We start from the raw sequence: 14,292 nt of genomic DNA on the forward strand, positions 1-14,292 counted from the left end.
AAGCATGCTAAAATATGAGCAATCACGTTCTTATTAGGTGTACCTTTCACTGGTACTGGATAATCGACCTAGACAATAAAATAGCACAACTTTTTTTAGGATTCTAGTTCATTTTATTGAATCATAATTAACTTTAATTTAAATAATTTGGGGTGTAATTGTAACACTGCTTTTATACAAGGTTGAAATGTGTAGTGAACAATGGAAATAATGGGGTTTTTTAATGGGGAAGTACAAAGAATAAAGGTGAAAAACAGAAAAATAATTATATCCTGACGCAGCTTTGCATTTAATAATTTCATGTGGATTTCCTGTGTTCTTTGACTGTTTGTCCTGACCTCACAAAGAAATTAGCTCCATCAGAGTTACTTTTTCTTTCTAGTCCATTATGCATTTACGTGTTGTCTTCTTGCAACATGTGTCATGTTCAAACTGATTGCCATCTGGCTGCTGCAGTACTTGAGTGCCATGAGTTTTTTGATGCTGTGTCTTTTAAAGCTGTATACATTCGTTCTGTTGTTGCTGCTTCAGCTACCTAAAATACTACAACTCAGGTTTTCCTTTTTACTGAGCTTTTTCGTTATAGCTAGGTTGTTTGCAGCAATTAAAAAAAACAAAATGTTGCAAATGGAAAGTCATGGCTGGCAGTTTTTTCTATAGTTAACACCTTCATGATTCCAATATTTTTGCTCTGTACTTTGAGTGCAGAAATGTAATGAATTGTAAAGTCTATAGCTTCAAACTGATGTCAGTAGCTCTGATATTAAAGTGATACCATTAGATGTCCTTGATAGTGATGTTTATTTGTTTCCAACCACTGTCAGTACCTCTCCTGACAGCACGTGATGCTCTTCTGTTTTGTTATATACCTACCTGCTTGAAAATAGAAAAACTCTGACAAGGGACTATTTGGAGGCAAATTTTGCAAACTCTGATTCCCCACCTGTTGAAAGTATGTTTGAAGGGGAAGAGAAGAAAAGAAGTAGCACACTTCTGTAAGATCAGACCTTTTCTGATTTTGAGAACAAATTAAAGAGAATGAGAATACTTCTTCAGTTGATTATTTGTGAACTTTGGAAAATTAATTAAAGCTCTGGCCCTGATGTCACTTTAGAATAAATCTGTTCTGTATTCGCATATTTTGGGAAATCATTGGGTAAATACGGCAATATCCCTACTTGGCTATGTAGATTGATGAATTTATTTATTTTGTGTGGGCATCTTTATTTTTCCCCTGCTATCTCAGAGACAACTTTATTAAAAATTGGAGACATCTTTCAGTACAAGTAACGAGAACAAGGTTTAGAGTGCTTCTTAGAGTTACTCTGCATCATGAATTGAGATGCCCAAAAGAGAAAGAGTTGTTATTGTTGTTTGTTTTTTTTAAATGGTAATAGAATAAAAACATCATTTACTATATAAAACATATAGTGAGAAATCACAAAACTTGTAAAAAAATGTAATGAATCTTAAATATACTATATATGATTGTTTCTGTTCATCAACATTCTTTCATATTCTTTTTACAATGGTAGCTTCTGTGGTGGAGTTTTTTGGAGGTTTTTTTATGCCAGATGTTATATATAAAATTTGCAAAATTACAATGTAGCACATCACAGCATTATAAAGGCTGCTTATTATGTGTAAATTATCCCATTTGCTTACAGTTACATTTTTATACTACTTATAAGAACGTAAGAAGCTTTGTAAGTGCGTACTAGTGGGATTCTCGTGGGATGAAGTCTTATGCCAATGTCACAAAAATGCCAAATGCCTAAGCTTTTTAGGAGTATGAAATACTTGTTTTCTAGTTCCTCCAACCAAAAAAAAAAACAAAACCACCAACCAAGAAGGCAGGGGATCAGTTTAAAATGGATCAAGGCTGTATATTCGTTGTCTTTCGTTGCATTCTCTAAAGCTGGCAAACTCCCTAATGGCCAATCACCATTTAACTTTATGTATATGCAAACCACTCCAAGCCACATCCGTGTTTTTCAATGACGATAATTCTGTTGCTGGAAGTAACCAGTGAGATAGTATACAAACTATGAACTACAATGGAATTGTTAAATCACCCTTGGCCTGTTTCCTCATCTGCAAAGATGCTGGCCAATAAGAACCATTGCTATGCCAAGGCAGAGCAACTTGTTGGTATCTAAATTTTGAGCAGTGAGTTTATACCCAGCATTTAAGGCTACTATAAACATATATTCACTTTTTATTTTTTTAAATATCTTGCTAAGGAAGACTATCGTATACAAAGACACTTTTGAGGCTCCCAAATGAATCGTATATTACTCATGTTTTTCTGCCTCAGGTAGTATTGGTGGTGTGGGTTAACTCTAGCAGACAGCTAAGCCCCATGCGGCTGTTCGCTCACTCCCCACAGTGGAATAGGGAAGGGAATCAGAAGGGTAAAAGTGAGAAAACTCGTGGGTTGAGATAAAGATGGTTTCATAGGCAAAGCAACAGCTGCACACACAAGCAAAGCAAAATAAAGAATTCTTTCACTACTTCCCATCGACTGACAGGTGTTTAGCCATTTCCAACAAAGCAGAGGAGTAAGCTGGAGATACACAGTCTTCAGAATAAAACTAAAAAACTCTGTCAGTGATGTAACTACTTACATGCCACAGAACTATGCTATAAACCAATGGCTTTGATTCAGATGTTCTGTACGGAGCCTTTCTGGTGCTAAAGAAGGAAGCAGGCTTTTAAACTTCAGCATAGTTTTGTTATAGGAAACCACTTAATGTTCTCTATGTAAAGTATAACTCACAACTAAAGAAGTATGAATGTTCCTCTTATGTCCTGTGTAATATTTAAGTTTATTAAATATGATAGTTGAATTTGCTAGGCTAACTCATTCTACATAATCATCTCTTAAAAAAACTGACAACAAACCACACTTTTTAATAGTGCACTGAGTAGTAAATGCTTTCTTAAGTAGAAAAATAAACTGTAAAAATGCAGCATGTGTCTGTTTTGGACAACAGTTTTTTATGTTATTTTTAAAATAAATACTTATGGAAGATTTCCTGTATCTTCAATGTAATTTTCATGTTCTCGTTGCAAGTGTATCAGGTCCAAAATGAAAAATAATGATTATTAATTCTTGGCAACCATTTTATAAATACATCCAAACAGAATATTGAACAATATTGTTCATAAACTGTAGAAGCAATTGTGGGTTTGTTCTTTTTTTTTTTTTTTCTTCAAGACTGAGAATAATCCAGACAGGAAATCAAAAGAACAACTGCTTACCTTTTATTTTTTTTTGCAGATATTCAGAGTATCAGAGGTCTTGCAGTGGATTGGATATCACGTAATTTGTATTGGATTAGCTCAGAATTTGATGAAACTCAAATTAATGTGGCACATTTAGATGGTTCTTTGAAAACCTCAATCATCCATGGAATCGATAAACCCCAGTGTCTTGCAGTTCACCCAGTAAAAGGGTAAGATACCTGTGGTTTTAATAAATAAACTATGGTAAAGCTTGTCAGGAGATTTATTTTTTAGTTCAAATTTTTAGTTTACTCATTCTGTTTCCTTTTAAACTTAGGGTAAATGTATGTGTTTGAAAGATTTAAGAGAGTACTACTTCCCTCCCAAAGCTTACTGTTGATTCCATAATGTAATCATTAGTTGTACTCTTCACCTGCTTCTAAACTTACAAATGTTTTCACTACTGATGCATTAAAAATACTATGTACATAGAGCAAGATTTTATATATGTTTGTTTTCTTCTCCAGGAAGCTCTACTGGACAGATGGTAACACAATTAACATGGCAAACATGGATGGCAGCAACAGCAAAATACTCTTTCAGAATCAAAAAGATCCTGTTGGTAAATACCTTTCCCCCCCCGCCCCCCCGTTTCTTATTTATTTTATGGTGCTTTATTATGGACAGTATCTTGAAATGCTATCTAAGTATTCCATGATGTTTTTCATACACTATATAACAGTAATAAGAAAAGTTGTAATGACATCAAAAACACTGATGTACTTGTGCAGTTCACAATTTAAGATGTTTTTGGCCTATTCTAACTGAAATCTATTGTAGTGGGTTAAGTGTAGTATTCTGAACTTCTAAGGTTTCAGAAGACTGAAGGTGAAGGAGAACCCATGTGTGTGTTTCTCAATCTTTAGATCCTGGGTTAAAAAAAAAAAAAAATTAGAAAGCAGAGTTTTAATAAGTTGTTTTCATAACCAGATGCATTAAGCAAGCAGAAGCAAAAATTACTTATATAGTTTAGTTCAATAAATTTGACATAAGAGCAACGTGACGTGCATTTTAGACCCTAAATTCAAATAATTTTGTGGAAAGTATGTGGTAACTGTTTTATTGTTGATTTGATTTTCTATCTGTCCACTTAGAGACCGTTATTTATGTATCTGGAGAAAAGAGAATGGTAAACCCACTAATTGTAAGGTGAACCATAAACACGTTTAATAATATTATGGCAATATTAAGAAGTAAGGCTATGTGCAATATTTTGCACTGAATATCCTGTGGTCATAGGTCATAAGGTCCTAAATTGCAGTCCTTATGGTTTCTGTCATTGAGTTTGTTCTGAGTAGCAGTAAAGCCACTGAACCAAATACATGGCAGAATGGTAAGTACTGCTTTTTTTTTTGTTTGTTTGAGATTTTTTTTTTTTTTATTTTTGGTGGGGTTTTTTTTCTGTAAATACGTTAGTACTATCAAAGGCTGCATATGCAAATCTATATGAGTTTTGTGACTTTTTCTACACGGATCATGGACACGTACAGTCTCACTGGTATCGGATGGACTATTCATGCAGTTTAACATTCCTGTAAGCATTGGAGGAATGATGATTGCGACATAATTTCTTTACCTCACCACAGAGCTGCAAGTGAGAATTGATTTTATTTCTGTAGTGTTGAATTTATTTTTAACACCTTTGAGATCTGTTAAGAATTACTTGAAATAGGTTATATTCCAGATTGAATGATAATAAGACCTCCCCTAATAGGGAGACCATAGAGATTTAATTGTTGTTCACTTCCTCTTGGCAGACTGAAAGCATGCTAAGTCATAAAATATGTAAATTGCACAATATGTAGTATGTACAAAGTGCAGCTATATATATGTATGTAAAGGGAAAGTAAAGCTTGCACCTGTCTATTGCTGAAAAACTTCTTAATTGGTAGACATCTTGGCTCAGTTTTGTTGACAGGATGGACTTGAAAACAGATTCTATTGCATGTCTGAGGAAATATGATAGAATATGCTATAGGTAAAACAAGTATTACATTTTCAGCATCAAACTCTAAATTCAAATATATGCAAGATCTTTGTTTTAACAGTTTAAATTATTCTTACCATTAGCATAAGAAATCCCCACGCTAAAAATAAGAAAACGCCATTGAAGAACCAGCAAGTAGCAGTCTTAATTTAATATTTTATTTCTGAGAAACTCTTTCTCCATAAATGAAAATCTAATTCATGCAGAGCTAATTTTGAGTATTTAGGGAGAGAGGTGAATGACTTAATAAGTAACTTCACAGGTGAATTACTGAAAAAGAAAAATATATGGCTTATTAAAGTTGGATGTCCTGATAACTGATGGGGGTTTTTTTAGTTTTATTTAGACGTAATTTTACAATTTGAAAAATGAGGGAAAGCTTTCCAATCTGTGATCTGAAGTATTCTGATGGATTTTATTTTATTTTATTTTTTCCTAGCAAAAGGAGGAGATTTCAATTAGAGTATTTAGTTTTAATACTCAGAATTTGTAGTTTGGAGATTTTTGGAAACTGCCAAGCTTAACATTACAGGTTTTGCCTCTTATTTTTGTCTTAACAAATATATATGAGATATGACTTGCTACTGATCCATTCTGTAACTCTAAAAGGCTCAAATACTGGGATATAGATGTGTTGAAAAAGGAACTAATCACTGGAGTTCCATTAAATTCCATTCCTAGACATTCAGAATTAGTGCTTAATTTGGCTTTTATACTTTGTGAGGCAGATAATTTGATCATTGGTGTCTGGAACTTATTTTCAGTTAAGCAGTTGTTTGTTATAAAACTGTAAAAATTCGAACCATGGATCCATTGGATTGTTTTTAAGGAAATTACTACTATTGAATTATAGAGTATTGTATTCTTAGTAAGTTTTGTCACTTGGATAAATAACCTTTAAAAACATACTGGAACACTCTCTCAGCTATGTTCCAAGGACTCCGTAATTCTAGGTTGGAGGGGTGGCGTTCTAAAGGGGTCTCTTCCAACCAAAATGATTTTGTGATCTGCCATGTATATTTAGATCACTGCTTAACAAATTTTTGAAACTTTGGTTGTTGACCTGGGGGGCGGGGAACAAAAACAAAAAAACCCAACTCAAGTGAAAAACAGAAACCAAACTCCCTCCTTTCCCAAAATAACACTGACCTATATTATATTCTGAATGCCAAAGGACATTGAAAAAACTGACAAACTGTAGAAGAAGGTAAAGAAAATATTACTATTTAATGCCAAAAAAAAAAAAAAAAAGGCAAAAAAAAAAAAGCATTACCTGAAGAGATTTGGTCTTCCAGAATGCTCACCCATTTCAATACCAGTGGGCCATCCTTCAAGAGCCTAGCTCATTGAAAATGCCCTAAGCAAGAGGGTATGTGGAAAAAGTTGTCAAGAAAACTTTTTTTTTTAATTTTCCTGTGTTGTCTAGTCTATATTGAATGAAATTCTGAATGCAGGATGTGTTTCTGACATGTAATGTAGCAGCAAGCAGCACAATCCCAGGATATATCAAGTCTCTCCTTGATTCGATCCAACTGCAATTCAGGAAGCTAGAATTAGAAGTAGTTTATTTAAGACCACTGGGGGGGGGGGAGAAAAAAAAAAAACAAACCACCAACATTATACCTCTATGTAGAAAACTTTAAATCTTTTATTTCACTGTTTTTTAATAATACACCTATATTTTAACTAATACATAAAATTTGGAAGATAGATTTCATAATATGAGATTATTTTTGTCTTTCTTGTTGGGAAGAGGATACCATCTGTGTAGTTATTTCTCTGACTTTAAATATTAATTTTGGAAAACTCTCAACCTGCAAAGGCCTAGTCTGCAGTTTGTTCATTTGCATCTTCATGTCCTGTGGGAAGGAGGAATTGGAGATGTCTTTGGTTTATAAATTGTACCAGTAAGATCTGTGTGGAGGAAGGATACCTGAATCTGCTTCCTTTCGTTTTATAACCTTTATTCCTCATCCTATAACAACAGGTCCCTGGTAGTGAGTTTCTCTCCTTCTTTCCTGTAGGCCCCATTTAGGTACTGGAGGCTGCTCTAAGGTCTCTCCAGAGCCTTCCCTTGTCCAGGCTGAACAGCCCCAACTGTCTCAGCCTGTCCTCATAGGAGAGGTGCTCCACCTCTTGTGGAGAGGGCCACCACTTGTCACTGATACCCACTTGAACATTGAGCTGTTGACCACAATTCTTTGAGTTCAACCATCCAGCAATTATGAGATAGGTATTTCTTGCTAGTCAGTTAATGACCACTGTTTTCCGTTCAGTGTTCCAGTGGGAACATTGTATTGCCACCTGGTAGCTGCTTACACAGTCAGTAAATATTTCTTTCCTACAATCCACATGTTCAGGTTGACTTGGGCAGCTGGGATATGAGGTGTGAGCCGGTCACTCACACTAGAACGCATCATGAATGTCTGTGATGCTTATGGCTAGTAAGGCAGCTATTTTCATTTGTAAAAGTAAGACAGTTCCGGAAAAAAAATCTAAATAAACATGCTCTGCCTACTTTAGAAATTATATGTTTTCACAAAGTTTGGTCGTAGGTGGAATAACACAACAGGAAAATACTTTGGGAAGAAAAATGTGGTAGACTTGGGTAGACAGAGATAGGAATGTGATTGCTGTCAGTTGCTGCTGTGTAATTGGAATACCTGTGTGTAGAAACACCAGTTTAATATCTGAAGAAGCAGAAAACCTGACAAGACAACATTGTAATTGCTGTGTGGATTGCATTCCCAGCAACCCCTTAAACAGATCTAACTATGTTACATCGGCGAGCAGCAGGCTGTAGCAGTCAGGAGTTACAGGGAATAGCAAATGCTGTCCAGCTCAGAGTAAGGAAACATTTGTACCCCAGTATTACCTTTGTATCCATAGCGAGGTTCATCCCAGGAAAGCTTCCTGTGATATGCTAGGCCCAAGTCCTGCAAGTGCTGACCTTGTCTCCAAGGTCTGTGGTCTTTCCACTTTGAGCAGCGCTTGTTGTACAAGCGTGAAAACACCTACGTGCAGAGAGCTGCAAGATCAATCTCTCCTGAAGCAACTACTCAGTATCCTTATCCTCTCTTGAGCTTGGTAGTTGTTCTTCTTCTGTGTGATACACTTAATGATATATATTTTTTTCCCCTCTCTGCTACGACAAAGGGGCTGGAAAGTTGTTTTTGAAAAGCTTAAAAAGCAGACATCTTTTGGCCTACAATGTCAAGCATGTGTAAAGAAAAGAGCGGCATGATGCCAGCTGTAAGTATTGCAGCACATGGCACTGCTTTCTCTTGTCAGGATTTTGAAAACAGATCTGACTTTCCACAGAGAAAGAGTTAACAGGAAAGAAGAGGAGTACTGTACAATATCAAGAGGTTGACCTATGGAGTGAAATACAGTCATCTTTGGCAACTTGCTGCTGGATACCCAACATGAGTTCTGGGAAAAGTCTAGCACCAAAGCAAATTATTATGGCATGTATTGTCACCATGCCAAGTGTATTGCACTGTAGAAAATCTCCTGCTACAATTACTTGAACATTTTTAAAGGATTAGAGAGGTCTGAAACATTATCTTCTAGTTCTTTGCAGAAAATTATACGCTTTGTTTGTTGAATAGGTTATTTTGCAAGTATTTTTATTTCTACAGTTCTCTTGCTTTTAACTCCAAAGAACTGATCATGAGGTCAGTTCACTGTGAAGTGAAATTGATTTTAATACTATAAGTTTATTGAGAACTAGTATTAGGTTTTAGTATTTCAGCATTCTAGGCAGAGGGCTATGCGTGTGGGGAGACAACAGACGTTTTATAGCTCTGAATCACAAAAAGTAGCTTGCTTTCTAAGTCTTTATGCATTCATAATTTTAGAATAAAAATAATCACTTCTGGTTCGCATTTACTAGCAGCTAATGACCTCACTTAGGACCTCAGTTCATTCAAGTAATTGTTTGTTGCCAGATAATGCTCTTTCATCAGTCAGTCACTGATTTCTGTAGATGTTGAGAGAAATAAAAGGCAGAAATGTTTTTAAAAGCATTTTTTTCACTGTAAGTGCCTGCATTTGTTTGATTTTTCTCAGTTGCTTTTTTTCAAAGTTGAATGGATGAGTGAATAGACAACATTGTGTGTGTATATATCATTCTTAAATACACTTTTATTGTAAAAACAGCTTACTGCTAAATGTATATTATCTATTCAAGCCACAGTTAAAGTTGTATACATTAATTACAGGTTTATCGATAGATTATGGAGAAAATAAACTTTACTGGATCAGTTCAGGAAATGGAACCATAAATAGATGCAACTTGGATGGTGGTAATCTGGAAATAATCGAGTCAATGAAAGAAGACTTAACAAAAGCCACAGCTTTAACCATTATGGGTAAGTCCAGTGGTGATAATTTAGTTTCAAAATTATCGGAAGCTAATTGACAATGAAATATCAAAAGCTTGGAGAAACTATTGGGGTTTTTTTAATGTAAATAATACATCCAGTACATTCACTAGTGAGACTGTTTTTGTGAAATATGTTTTTATATTTCATTGAACAGATGGTTTACAATTTGTATTACAAGTATATTGCTCTAAATAGTTTTGCATACATATATGCAGGGTGAAGGTAACAGACTGATAGCTTCTATTTACTATAGTTACTTGTAAAGCATGCTGGAAGGAGGTGTGTTATGTTCTTTATTACAGACAATTATCTATGACTCGTTTCTTCTGCTGCTCACTTTTTTCTACTATCTTAGCTCAGAATAGCTCTCATTTGTAGGATTGGTTTACGCTTTGTGAAGACTTCTTTGGGTTATGCATTGATGATTTGGATAAACTGATGGTTTGGATTTTCAAATACTTGCTAATCTGAGTATTTAAATCGGTTGAAAAAATGGAAGTTGTTCTGTTTGTTACACTTTGCTCATTAGAAATGTTTAGGCTATTCAAAAACTTCTAATTTCTAGAAAAAAAAATAATCATAAGAACAACAGTAACATTGGGGGAAAAAATCCTAAAAAAATGAGAAGTCTTTAAGTTGCAGATTGCTGCAATATGAGAATATTGCTTTGAATTGACTGTTTCTTATATGTGTCTTCAACTCTTGGCCCTTGCTGGAGCTAGGATACAGTGTGTTAAGCAATTCCAGTCTGACTCAGAACTAGTATTTATATTAATCTATTATTTTGGACTAGATGACCTTTAAAGGTCCCTTCCAACACAAACTATTCTATGATTCTAGAGGTAACTTTAGAGCTTTCCGTATTTCCTCCAAATACTTTACTGACCTCTGTTCTGGTTGAATTAAAAGCTATTTATATTTATCTTGGATGTTCAAAAAAAAAGTTCAGTTGATAAGTAGCCTTCTGTTGGGATAGTTGACTCATCAACTGCCAGAGTCCTTTTATTTGATTGGTTAATTATATCAAGTACATACAGATGATGTGCTTGTGGGAGTTATGCTAAACAAACTCCAAAGACTTTGTGGACATGGTGTAAATTAAGTCATTTTCTAAAGTAGTAAGTGCTAAAATATTTTTATTATACATGTATTTGGCCAGTATTGAACTCTGAATGCTGTCAAAATCTCTTGAAGAGGGGATGCTTTTATATATGCATTCATAAACAAAACCAAGTTTTGTCAGGAGTCATGAATGTTAATACAGACAAATTGTCTTTCCTTGATTTGATTGTGACTAGAAATAGAATGAATAGGTGACCTTTAGGGAGCTATTGGAAGTCATTATTATGAAATGTTGTAAAGAGTATTTGTTCATACTGTTACTGAGATGTCTTCAGTATCGTCTTCATCTGTGATTCACGGAAGCTCCAATAGTGATGATCCATCTGGGATATTGGATAAAGAGTTTATAGCTTTCATTTAAAGAAGAGTGTTTCATGCTCATTTGTGTGAAAGTAGTTGAATTTTGCAGGTGTGCAGATGTAAGAATTTCTGCTGTGTAGTTTTTAAACATATATACATCTAATATTCCTAGTTTGAGATGCTTTGTTTTTATGGATGGTGACAATTCTTCCTACTCAAAATTGGTAAACAAAACTTACAATTTTCTGTGTTTTTCTTTTGGGTTTTGTCTTTGTTTGGGGGCCATAGTTTTATAGACTGCAATATGACACTGCAGTATGATTCTGTGTATAAATCTGTTGGAGAAAGGTGCGAACAAATGCAGTTTTATAAACAATACTGTATGTACTGATCAAAAAACATGAAGAATTTTTGTATTCATTTCTCCTATATGTTTTTATATTGTGGAACATACTGTAGCAACATAAATGCCATCTATTTTCCTAGTGGCTTTGTATCAGCTACTTATACTCAGGCTTTCGTGCATGTAAAATGGATCAGAACAGATAGTCCAATGTGATATGAAGCAAAGTAAGAGATATGTAATTGATAAATGATCATAACTAATAATATGTAAATAAAGAAGAAAGAAAAAAAATTGTCCTGATGTAAGATTTATCATGATAGTGTGTGAAAACTTAGTACCTCTGTTGATCTCTTTACCAACAAGTTTAACAGGAAGTTTCAGCAGATGTATTGCAGTAATTACAATATTTATTCCATCATTTTTGGTCCATTTAATACATTTTATTGCCTTTTTTTTTCCAAAAACATAAGAAACAAGAAAAAAAAAAACAAAATGAGGTGGAATATTTCTTCTCTGTGTATATATTAAGCTAACCTTTTCTACCATTTGAATTCATTAGTGACTGAAAAGAAAACAGATATGACATCTGTGCCCAAACTCTTGACTGTTTTGTGGCATTTAGGTTCCACCCAGTGCTACAGAGTCCTGCAGACTTCTGCAGTCTTCTGCATTATTCTGTCTGTTGCATTTAGCATTGCCCAGGTAATCCAATAGTCTGCATGAAAACCTGGTGTCTTCCAGTCTTTGTCTGGACAACTTTTTCAACAGAAAACTAACAGATCTTTTGACAATTTCCAGTGTTTTTTACTGTATCTTATAGTTTATGTTCCAGAAGATTTTTCAGAACTAAAAAAAAACCTAATGACTGACAGAGACTTTGCCCAAGAATGAATTCTTTCTTGCTTTGGTAATCTCTGTGCTGTTCCGATATCCCTGTATTATCTGAATCTTTGATTCTATTAATTTCAAAATGGGAAAAGAAAAGAGAAGCCATTAGGCACTCCATGGTTATGTACTGTGATATGAACTCAATAAATAGTGCTAGCTAAGTCAGTAAAGTTTTGCTTTTTAATATCGGTTATGAAGGAGCTCAGAGCTTCACCAGGCAATGACGAAGGCCGCTCCCCTTTAGTACCGCTCCTCGGTCTCCTCATTGTTTGCGCTTCATTGCTTTCAGCCCCTTTATTTTAGTGTTGCAGTTTAGCCATTGTAGACTATTTGGGAGTTACCACTGCTGTTTCATGTGTTGTTTAGTCCTTTCCAGGCTCTGTCTAATGTTTTCCTACTATTATATCCTTTAGTGGGAGTGTATAGAAGGTAATAATAAGGCATGAAAAAATAATGTTAGCAAACAAGTTGGTGCCAAAGAACTCTCAGGTTTATCCTTGAGCGACATGCAAACAAGTTATATAATTCATATCTTTATGTATCTTAGTTCTGTCATTTATTGTTTTTCTACTCTGTAGTGTCAGTCATGTTTCTTTTTCCATATGCTGAGGTACAACATTCCTAGTATTTTGGTGCCTGCTTTTGCTACATCTTTTAGAGTGTTACATAGATGGCATGAAAATTCATATTCCATATGAAGGTAAAGCATTTGAATATACATCAAATTGCTATTTTCTCCATGCCTTTAAGCATACAAAAAAAAATTTGTTACCACTATTCTGTATTACAAACATGTTGCTATAAATCCATTATGAAGTCACATTTGCTTTTCTACTCTTCCCACCTTTTCTTCAAATACACATTCACTGTGTGAAACGTCAGTGCATGCAACATCAGCCATTTTTAGTTAACGTTCAAAGATGCATGCGAATGCTTTGTTTAGTACCTCCCACTGTTTATTGTCTTGCATTTTCTTCTGTGTGGTGGTGATACTTTTTTGTTTGTTTGTTTTAAATGTATCATATTCAGTATGTGATTTTAGCAGTTTTCCTGGTAGCATGATCAAATTATACAGCTGTATTTGGCATTCTGCATGAAGTCTCACTTCCTGCCTTCCAAGTTACTTAATGACAATGGTCCCTTGACTGTAACTGAAACTGGTTGGAAATCTACCTTTGTAGTGAAAACTATATGTATTTCTGGATTGGTGAGCAGAGTCATTATACTACAAGATCTGAATTATAAAGGAACTTGCAGCAACATCTGCTGTATTTCCAAAATGGAATATTCTCTCCTGAATGATCTATGGCCCTGAATCATAAACTGAGCATTGCTAGAAAAGTATTGATTAGTTACTGTGAGTTTGTAGCTGAGAAGAGAAATACATTGAAGGCTTCCGTCAGCAGTTTTGGTGGAGGTGTTCGATTGGATTTTGTATCAGGTCCTCACAGAAATACAGGGTACACAAATCACAAAATTCAGCTCTTTTCATTGTGAAATACGAATATGATGTAAATTGTGTAGATTGTATAATGAGGATATAATTTGTTGTGTGTTGGTGATTTTTTTTTTTTTTAATACTTGTGGTAGAAACCTCAAAGGAAATATTCCAAGATGCTAAGTAGTAGCCTTTCACTAGTTGTTTACTGGGTTAAAATAGAGTAACTTCATGTAGTGAATAATTCTGTGTGTAACTAAGTGCTATTTCTGTTCAAATTCCTGTAAAAAAAAATTCAATCAGCAATACAACAAAATCAGACATATGTAATAGCTTTTCAATGGGAGTGCAGATATTAGAACAATGTCTTTTGAAAACAAAGTATTTCTTACAGCCATCAAGGTGTATTATCAAACAGTCAAAATAGTAACAATTACAGTATCTCATTTTAGACAGAAAATGTGAGTTTATGTTACCAAAATATATTCATGCTGTCATTTACTTTCATCATGTGGTTAAATGATTTTTTTTTTTT

General features: G+C 34.5%; 1 protein-coding gene across 1 annotated transcript in view; it reads left to right on the forward strand.

The window, feature by feature from the left end:
- Nucleotides 1-14,292, forward strand: part of LRP1B (LDL receptor related protein 1B) — a 579,931-nt gene that overhangs the window by 378,521 nt on the left and 187,118 nt on the right. Inside the window, exons 32-34 of the mRNA XM_086750558.1 lie at nt 3,284-3,458; nt 3,756-3,850; nt 9,499-9,648. Coding sequence (XP_086606684.1) covers nt 3,284-3,458; nt 3,756-3,850; nt 9,499-9,648 — 420 coding nt within the window. The remainder of the gene's footprint in view (nt 1-3,283; nt 3,459-3,755; nt 3,851-9,498; nt 9,649-14,292) is intronic.

Source organism: Chlamydotis macqueenii, chromosome 6, assembly GCF_036417535.1.
Source record: "Chlamydotis macqueenii isolate bChlMac1 chromosome 6, bChlMac1.mat, whole genome shotgun sequence".
Classification (NCBI taxonomy): domain Eukaryota; kingdom Metazoa; phylum Chordata; class Aves; order Otidiformes; family Otididae; genus Chlamydotis; species Chlamydotis macqueenii.